The sequence below is a fragment of the Babylonia areolata genome, chromosome 23 (assembly GCF_041734735.1).
Source record: "Babylonia areolata isolate BAREFJ2019XMU chromosome 23, ASM4173473v1, whole genome shotgun sequence".
NCBI classification, from domain to species: Eukaryota; Metazoa; Mollusca; class Gastropoda; order Neogastropoda; family Buccinidae; genus Babylonia; species Babylonia areolata.
The window spans coordinates 44,990,797-45,001,066 of NC_134898.1; the positions used below are offsets into that span (position 1 = coordinate 44,990,797).

The 10,270-nt window shown below is 45.0% G+C and overlaps 1 protein-coding gene across 1 annotated transcript in view; it reads left to right on the forward strand.

Moving 5' to 3' along the window:
• Positions 1-9,872, forward strand: part of LOC143297957 (forkhead box protein O-like) — a 14,383-nt gene extending 4,511 nt beyond the window's left edge. The window contains exon 2 of the mRNA XM_076610576.1: positions 8,631-9,872. Within this exon, the coding sequence (XP_076466691.1) occupies positions 8,631-9,731 (1,101 nt within the window). The 3' untranslated portion in view covers positions 9,732-9,872. The remainder of the gene's footprint in view (positions 1-8,630) is intronic.
• Positions 9,873-10,270: the final 398 nt, after the last annotated feature.

Sequence of the window (10,270 nt, forward strand, 5' to 3'; positions counted from 1 at the left end):
CAGTGTCTGCTGTGACTGTACAGGTGTGTGTGTGTGTCACATTGTTGTGACTGTACAGGTGTGTGTGTGTTGTGTGTGTGTGTGTGTGTGTGTGTGTGTGTGTGTGTGTGACAGTGTCTATTGTGATTGTAAGGTGTATGTTTCACACAGTGTCTGTTGTGACTGTACAGGTGTGTGAGTGTGTGTGACACAGTGTCTGTTGTGACTGTACAGGTGTGTGTGTGTGTGTGTGTGTGTGTAATACAGTGTTTATTGTGACTGTATAGGTGTGTATGTGTAGCACAGTGTCTATTGTGACTGTACAGGTGTGTGTGTGTGTGTAACACAGTGTCTATTGTGACTGTACAGGTATGTGTGTGTGTGTGTGTGTAACACAGTGTCTGTTGTGACTGTGCAGGTCTTTGTGTGTGTGACACAGTGTCTGTTGTGACTGTGACTCATTCGTTTTGTTGTTTTTTCACCAAAAAAAATATCCTCACTGCACATGCATGAGCTTTCCTGGTTCCGGTCATGTGCATGGTAACGAAAGAACTCAACCTCCCATTATGATTATGCTTTGTAAATTTATGTTCACGTCGTTCCAGATACACAACGGTCATGAAATAAAGTAAACAGAAACTCTCTCGCACAAGTCGTTGACGTGCTCTTCATCAGTGCGTGTGTGTGTATACATGTGCATATCCACAAATATTTATTGCTCTCTTTCCACAGATTGACAGACAGTTCTGTTGTCTGCTGTTTCAGTTTCACCACAGAGACTATGAGAGCGATAAAGTGATAATACTCACAAAGTCACATTGTATTACGAATGCCATGTCAGCCCCGTGTGTCTGTAAACGTTTCCCATTTGGTGGCATTTGCGTGGCTACTTTTGCAAGTTTATAATGTGTAGATTATGTCCAAGCTGGTATGCATTATGTGTGTACACACACACACACACACACACACAGACACACACACACAGACACACACACACACAGACACACACACACACACACACACACACACACACATATATATATATATATATATATATATATATATATATATAAGCATACAAGGACTTAACACATGAACTGAAGCCACTGGTTGTTATCTGTAGTGCAGTAGACATGAGAGAGAAAATGAGACGTGTGTGAACAGTCATGCCTGTGCAGAACATTACACAAATGACATCACAGAAATGACGCACAAGCTGCTCACACACTACCACACTAAGACCGCACTTAAGTATGACTGTGACTGGAGTGCGGAAAGCCTGTCTGTGTGTGTAGGGAAACAAGAGAGAAAGAACTAGTAGAGACTAACTTCACTAAGAGAGGAGAGGGAATGAAAAGGCGTGCGAACAGTCACAGCTGCACTGAAGGTTACACAAGACAGAAATAGTGCACTTGTTGCTCGTACACTGATTGTATCACCAAGAACGCACTTGAGTATTCCAATGTGTTTGTCCTTTGCATCTGGTTCCTGAAGAAGACTTTTTTTAGGTTTGAACTGCTAATTCATTGGTGTACTGGAAGGAGGCTCAGCAACCACAGACCAGAGGCACGGTCTGGAGCTAGTGGGGGCACTGGAAGTCGGTCATTGTGTTCACTGCTGGAAACATTGCAGTGTGACATTGTTCTCTAGTATATTGTATATATATAAGTTTTTGAGGGGTCACTCAGATTTGCCTATTCCTGATTCACTTGTCAGTGTCACGTAATTGGTGATCCAGATTTCCTGTTTCCAGTTGATCTCTAGATTATAGACTGGTTTTAATGTGCTTTCCAAAAGCTGTGAAAGAGACTTTTCATCTGGTTCATACTGTTTCCAGTTTCTCCAAAAGTTCATATGTTGTGGCTGTGTGCATGCCTCTTCTGTTGTCGATCTGAGCATTGATGTCTATGTATGACTATAATACACATTAATTTATATTTGTCCATGAATAAATGGAGTGTTTGTATATGTGTAATGAAGAAATGTATGTGTGCCTGTATTTGTGTGTGTGTGTGTGTGTGTGTGTGCGTGTGCAAATGTATACGCGTATACATTACATGTGCTTGACTTCAAGACAGATTCACAGAGCGAGCAAGCAGTTCAACAAGCGAAACAGGAATGGTAGTCAAGTGAAGCAGGACAAATCAAACTCAGTAGAGGCCATTGAGGGTTGGGGGGCACGACCAGAGATCTAGAGGTGAATCAGTCTGCTCTGTTGTTGATGACGGGCATCCTTCAAGCTGGCAGAGGTGGATGGATGGAGGGCTGTGCTTCCAACAGCATTAACCCTTTGACTGCTGGGGAAAAAAACAGCAGAAAGAGTATTTCAGGTCATAAACATATATATATATATATATACACACACACAGAACAGTTAGCCAACCACTGAGAAAATGGTCTGGAGATATATATTACCACTTTAGATCAAATGTGCGAATCTTTAGCCTTCAAAGGATATATATCACATGGAGTGATGGCCTAGAGGTAACGCGTCCACCCAGGAAGCAAGAGAATCTGAGCACACTAGTTCGAATCACGGCTCAGCCGTCGATATTTTCTCCCCCTCCACTAGACCTTGAGTGGTGGTCTGGACACTAGTCATTCAGATGAGATGATAAATCAAGTTCCCTTGTGCAGCATGCACTTAGCACATGTAAAAGAACCCACGGTAACAAAAGGGTTGTTCCTGGCAAAATTCTGTAGAAAAATCCACTTTGATAGGAAAAACAAATAAAACTGCACGCAGGAAAAAATACAAAAAATGGGTGGTGCTGTTGCGTAGCGACGCACTCTCCCTGGGGAGAGCAGCCCGAATTTCACACAGAGAAATCTGTTATGATAAAAAGAAATACAAAAATACAACAACAACAACAAAAAAAACCCCAAAAATTATACTATAGAAATTTCCTTCTTTTGATGAAAACATGATGTCATCAGTGACGTCACTATTCAGGTAAGAGCTAAGTCTCAGGGTAGTCAAGGGATTTCAATCTCTGGCAGGTACTTCTGCAGGTCTGACCAAGACTCGAGCTCTAAGTGCAAGACTTTCTGGGTCCTGAGGAAGAAGAAAATGAGATCGAGGGAAGGAACTGGTGGAGAGGAGAGAGAACGGCTGGTGTACAAATAGTAATACACACATGGCCTGTACTTGACCAGCCGCCCCCACATCAGCTACTACCAAGGCAGAGATACCAGAGGGCACAGCCTGAAGTTGGACAGATCACACTGCAGACTCAACATCAGAAGCAGTTTCTTCGTTCAGCGTGTAACCGCCACCAGGAACAGCCTGCCAGACAGTGTGGTCACAGCCCCATCAGTCAGTGCTTTCAAGAACAGGCTCGATGCACACTGGAAGGAGCTCCCAGCAAAATTTGACCCAGACTGTTATCATTAGTCACAACTGTCGACATCTTGCACCACGTATGCAATTTCAGTTGTACTAGTGAGAAGACCTGTGAACAAGCTCCAAAGAGCTTCAACACGGAAACAAACCAGTAACCAGTAACCAGTGTGTGAACAATCAGGCATGGTGAACATGATACAGCATGATGCACAGCCGCTCAGATTTTATCTCATTAAGAGTACACACAGTGCATCTGATTCAGAGGTCAAAACGTAGGTAACATGTTTTATGTGACAGTATGTTGAAACTTGAATATATATATATATATATATATATGTATCTGATAAACTGCTTTGAAAGTCAAAAACTAGCCTTGGCCAAAGGAATGATTCAGCGCTTATAGCTTTTAGAGGCGTTTGATTGGCTAAGAGCAGACCGGGCAAGACGGGTTGTCTTTTTACTGTTAGCCGCACGAAATTTGGCCAAGCAGAGCAAACCGATAGGCCTAGTTTGCATCAGTTTGACATGGTAAATATATGTATCACCAAACATGGAGTATAATACAGACTCCTCCAACTAGTGTAATAAATGTGACATTGCATTGAATACTGTGACAATACTTTCAATATTTTATAATGGCTTTGAAAGTTGAGTGGTGATAAGAACCTTATCAAACCAAGTGACACTTGAAAAAGAAAGGAAAAAAAAGAGAAGCAAAATAAAATCATTTAAAAAGAACTGTTTATATTTTGTCATAAATGGAAAGAAAATCAGTTAAAAAAAAATAAAAAATAAGGAGTGAAAGGGTTGGGGGAGAGTATCAGTTGATATCAACTGTGCAATTAACTCTCTCCATACGAACGGCGAAAGAGACGATGTAAACAGCGTTTCACCCCAGTTAACATCATCAAAACATTGCAAGCTGAAGGCTCTTATACTGAAGAGGTGAATGTTGACAAAGAATACTACAATGCTGACGACGGAAGCTAAAGGTTGGGTCATTGAGACACCCACTGGACATCCGAGGGGTCTGTGTAGAGGAGAAGAGAGGACTGGCCGTACTGAGTGAGTTAACAAAGTGAGGTGAGAAGAGTCACCATCACTGATACTGGCCAGAAGGAAGAATAACGAGCATGCAGAAAAAGCTGTTATAACTTGTAATGGTGTGCCACAAAATGAACAAAAGGAAAAAAAGATCCCCTCCTACCCCCCACACCCCCACCACCACTTTGTATAGACTGGTGAAGGTTATGCCACAGATGCTGTAGTCATGGTTGCCCTCCTAAATTATTATGTAAAGTACTGCTTGTCCCACTGTTGATAGTTATAATTTGGCGTAACTGTTTTGGGAATAGCTCAAACATTTTCCATTGATTAATTGAAATGAATAGATCTCTGTGTGTTTGTGCATGTGGGTGTGCATGCGAGCATGCGTGCGTGTGTTTGTGTGTGTGTGTGTGTGTGTGTGTGTAAGCTTGCACATGTATACGTATGCGAGCGTCTACACATGTATACATGTTTGATGTGTTTGTTGGTGTTTTTTCCACATCAATATGTGAGCACATAGCGCTCTATAGAATAAAATACACATCAATTTTCAGAAATGAATATCCTTTGATTATGATGGTAATTATAATGATAATTATAAAAAGTGATATCAGTGATAATGATAATAATGGTAACCATAATGATAATGAAAATAACAATCACAATCATAAAGATGCGTATTACGTCTTCTGACGGTGACCAGCCAGAATCGACTGACTGCTTTTCCACCTACCTTTGGGCACCCAGCCAAACACATTTAATGAAAATATGTTGCTTGAGGGGTTTTTGGGGGGAAGAGTGGGGGGTGGGGTGGGTTGGGGGGGGGGGCACAGATGTGGCATAACAAACCCACAGATAAAATCTCAAAATACTGAAGTTGACCAGTTGATAGTTTGCCAGCTGTGAGCGGGTGTATATCACACACACACACACACACACACACACACACACACACACCAGCACAATGCTGTGAATGCCATGACAATATGTTGAATATATATATATATATATATATATATATATATATATATATAGATAGATATATATATATATATATATATATATATATATATATATATATATCAGTGTATACTTTACAAGACAGAAAGGGCTGACCCCTTTTCCTCATTCTCTTTGGGCATCCTGCCAAAACCATTGAATGAAATGTTGCTTGAGGCAGAGACAGGTGTGGCATAACTGGCCCACAAATTACCTGTTCCACAGACTGCTGACCAGTTGATAGGTTGCCAGCTGTTTGTGAAAGTGTGTGTGTGTGTGTGTGTGTATGACTTGTGTGTGTGTTTGTATACACGCATAAAATTTTGTGTGCGTGTGTCTGTCTGTGATTCTGTGTGCATTTTAGTGTGTGTGTGCCATTTTGTGTGCTTCTGTCAATCTGTGTGTGTGTGTGTGTGTGTGTGTGTGTGTGTGCATCTGTGCCACTGCATGTGTGTGTATACATGTACATTACTTGTCTTCATACCGTGTGTGTGTGACTGTATGCGTAAGTGTCTGACGTGTGTGTGTGTGTGTGTGTGTGTGTAGATCTGTGTCGTGTGTGTGTGTGTGTGATTGTATGCGTAGGTGTAATGTGTGTGTGTGGCAGTGTATGTGTGTGTGTGTGTATGTGTGTATACGTGTTGGCACTGTGCCAGCATTACAAGGTCTGTAATACAGAACATAACATACTAAAGGTGTAGCACCACTTGCTGAACAGTAGTTCTACTAGTGTCAGTAACACTAACAGAGCCTGCCAAATTTCCTCTCCGACTATTCTTTATTCTTGTAATTAGTTTTGGCTTGGTAGGTGTATTGGGTGGGATTACCCATTCAGAATCCACAGCTGGGATTTCACAATCACTGAATCAGCTTCCCCTTGGCAAGCATTTGTTTTCCTTGGTCTGTGTCATTGTGTGTGGCCATATGTCACCAGAGTCAGCTGGAATTGTTTTGGTGGTGCTTAGACAATTTGCGCGCGCGTGTGTGTGTGTGGGGTGGGGGTTGGGGGGGATGTGTGTGTTTGTGAGGCATGTTTCAGGTGTGTATGCATGCATGTGTATGTATGGGAGCAGTGATGTGGTTGGCCAAATTTCCCAGCAAACTTCAGTAAAAAGATGCACATCCAAAGTCTGCCTTGTTGTAGCCAGTCAAACGCCGTACATGGCCAAAAGCAGTGACTCATTCCTCTCGGCCAAGGCTGTCAATGCCATCTTGTATTAGTCCTCAAGTTTTCACTCTTCTTCTTTCCGTTACACGACCAACATCGACTTGGTGATGACTGTCGTGGTTCATGCATACTGGGTATTTTCATGTCTCTCTATAACCCACCGAACACTGACATAGGTTACAGGATCTTTAACGTGCGTATTTGATCTTCTGCGTGTGTATACACATGAAGGGGGTTCAGGCACTAGCAGGTCTGCGCATAATTTGACCTGGGAGATCGGAAAGATCTCACTCTGCCTCGTCAAACACTTACTTTTGGCTTTCATGCGTGTTCATTTTGCTTGTTTCTAATTTCTTATTGGTGGTTTTTCCATTTAACCCCATTTTGTGCAGTGTGATTATCTGCTGTATCTGCTTTCATTTACAGCTTTTTTTATGTCCCTCCCACACCCCCAACTTTTTTCCCTCCATTTTCCACTTACTTTCATGAAACATTTTTAAGTTGGTAGTGAAGTGGACAATTAAGAAAATTCTTTTAGTTTTATGTATAAATTATATATATATATATATATATGTATATATATATATATTTTTTTTTTTTTTTTTTTTTTTGTTTGTTGTTGTTGTTGTATATATATGTGTGTGTGTGTGTGTGTGTGTGTGTGTGTGTGTGTTCTTTATTTTTATGTATGCATACATTACAGTTTGGTTCCTTGTGATCTCAGCCCCATCCACATGTTATATGCAGCTTTTGTTCAAACGTGTGTGTGTGTGTGTGTGTGTGTGTGTGTGTGTGTGTGCATGTGTGTGTGTGTGTGTGCAGTGCATACATGTGTGAGTATGCACAAGTTTTTACATTGATATGCACTTGTATTTATCCTAATTTTTACTGTATCTGTGTTTGTGTATGATTTTTGATATTTATGTTCGTATCTTGTTATGTACTATCCCCCCCCCCCCCCCCCAATATTCCTTGTGACCTCGGTACACTAGTTGGTAATAAAGACATATTCTATCGTATTCTATTCTATTCTGTGTTACTCTTAAAATCCTCAGTCTGGTGGGTGGCATGGAACGTTTCAGTAGATAGGTTGTTCAAGACAACCCAAACAGCTCGGACAGACAGGTTCAAAACTGCACTTCAGTTTCCTCAAGATACACGTGTCAGTATACCTGTGCATGTGTGTGCATGATTGAAAACCTGAGTGAAAGACACAGGAAGGCAGCAGGTTAAAGCAGCTTGAAGTGCAGATAACTGTGTAAATTGCTTCTAAAGACTCCGAGTTTGGTCTCTGACCAAGGATAGGCACAATGTGGAGTGTTGGCCTAGAGGTAACGCATCCGCCTAGGAAGCGAGAGAATCTGAGCACACTGGTTCGAATCACGGCTCAGCCGCTGATATTTTCTCCCCCTCCACTAGACCTTGAGTGGTGGTCTGGACGCTAGTCATTCGGATGAGACGATAAACCGAGGTCCCGTGTGCAGCATGCACTCAGCGCACGTAAAAGAACACACGGCAACAAAAGGGTTGTTCTTGGCAAAATTCTGTAGAAAAATCCACTTCGATAGGAAAAACAAATAACACTACACGCAGGAAAAAATACCAAAAAAATGGGTGGCGCTGTAGTATAGCGACGCACTGTCCCTGGGGAGAGCAGCCCGAATTTCACACAGAGAAATCTGTTGTGATAAAAACAAATACAAATACAAATATTAGTATCAAGATATTGGTAATAGAAATACTGACACTGCCGTGTGCAGAGCTCCATCTGGCACTATGATAGTAGAAGTAATGATAATGCTGTGATGATAGAAATGATGACACTGCTGTGTGCAGAACTCAATCCAGCACGATGATAAGAGAAATAATGATAATGCTGTGATAATAGAAATAATGATAATGCTGTGATGATAGAAATAATGATCATGCTGTGTGCAGAACTCAATCCAGCACGATGATAATGGAAAAAATGATAATTAATGCTGTGTGCAGAACTCCATCTGGCACGATGAAAATAGAAATAATGATAATGCTTTGATCATGGAAGTAATGACAGTGCTGTGATAATAGAAATAATGATGATGCTGTGTGCAGAACTCCATCCGGCACAACCTGTCCCTGCACAGCCGCTTCATGCGCATCCAGAATGAGGGCACGGGCAAGAGCTCCTGGTGGGTCATCAACCCTGACGCCAAGCCCGGCAAGGCCCCGCGCCGCAGGGCAGGCAGCATGGAGACCAAGAGCTACGAGAAGAAGCGAGGGCGCGTCAAGAAGAAGGTGGAGGCGCTCCGGGCGGCCATGGAGAACGGGGGCAGCCCTCTGGGCAGCGAGGATTACCTGGACCCCTTGGCCTTCGGCGACTTCCGGCCCCGAACCAGCTCCAATGCCAGTAGCTGCGGGCGGTTGTCCCCCATCCATGCCGGCATTGAACCCGACCTCCATGACAACCAGGTGCCGCCCATGTCCCCCATCCCGTGGGGCGCGGAGGTGGACGACTCGCAGAGGATGTACCCTGGGGCGGAGAAGTTCTCAGACCTGGTGGAGTCGCTGGTTGGGGGGATGAAGCTGTCGGGTCAGGAGAGCATTGACATGCCTCCCGGGGGCCTTGGGTCGGCAGAGCCCTACGTGCCCAACGGGGTGAGTCCTGAGTTCAGCGGTGCCCCGCCGGCCAACTTCCTGGATGTGGGTCAGTACCCACATCTACCTGCGCCCCCACCCTACCCCGACCGCAGCCCCCCGCACCCCACAGCTGCCGCTCCCCAGCCACCCCCGCCATCTCAGAGGTCTCCCTTGGAACACTCAGCCTTCAACAACGGCTACCCCAACCTGCACCGCGGCCTGAACAATGGGTACAGCCAGCCAGGCGACATGTACCCGGAGCCCATCATGGAGCACATCAACAGCCCCTCCCACATGTCGCTCAGCGCCCAGCAGCCCGCCCTCAGCTCCCCGGACAGATCTCAGCAGAACAGCCCCAATCCCCAGGCCTTCGCCGCCCACCTCAGCCCCCAGACCCACCACCGGGCCAGCCCCCAGCAGAGGATGAGTCCGCTGAGCCACCAGCTGTCGCCGCAGCAGACGCGGGCCCTGCTCGGGCAGCCAGGCGCCACCGCAGCACAGCAGCACCCCCCTGACCAGCATGCAGCAGCAGCAGGCAGCGGCAGCAGCAGCGGCCAGTGCCTCCATTCTGCGTGAGGCCTTGACCCGGGGCCACCTGCAGTACGGCCAGCCCGTCACCACCGACCAGTTCTCACTGGGCATGACCGTCAGCCCCGCTGCTGCCACTGCCACCACTGCCAACTCCCACAATGGCATCATCAACTCCAGCATGATGAGCATGGGCCTGTCCCCGCACCACCAGATTCAACAGCAGCAGCAGCAACTACAGCAGCAGCAGCAGCAACTGCGCATGTCCCCCCAGGCCGGCAGTTTCCCCGGGGATGGGGGGAACAGTCTGATGAGCAACGTAACGCCCCAGGCCTGTAACGGGCAGACAGCGCAGGGCCTGTGCAGCAATGTGCCTCTGGACATAGACATGGACAACTTGATATCCGTGGACTACGACATGGACCAGGTCATCAAGCAGGAGCTCCATTTAGAGGGAAACCTGGATTTCAACTTTGACAGCATCACCGGTTCTGCGCCCACTTCCGCTGCTGCTGCTGCGGCTGCTGCTGCCAGCCAAAATATTGTACATTGATCTTGGTGGTAGTATACTGTGGTAGTATGAGTTG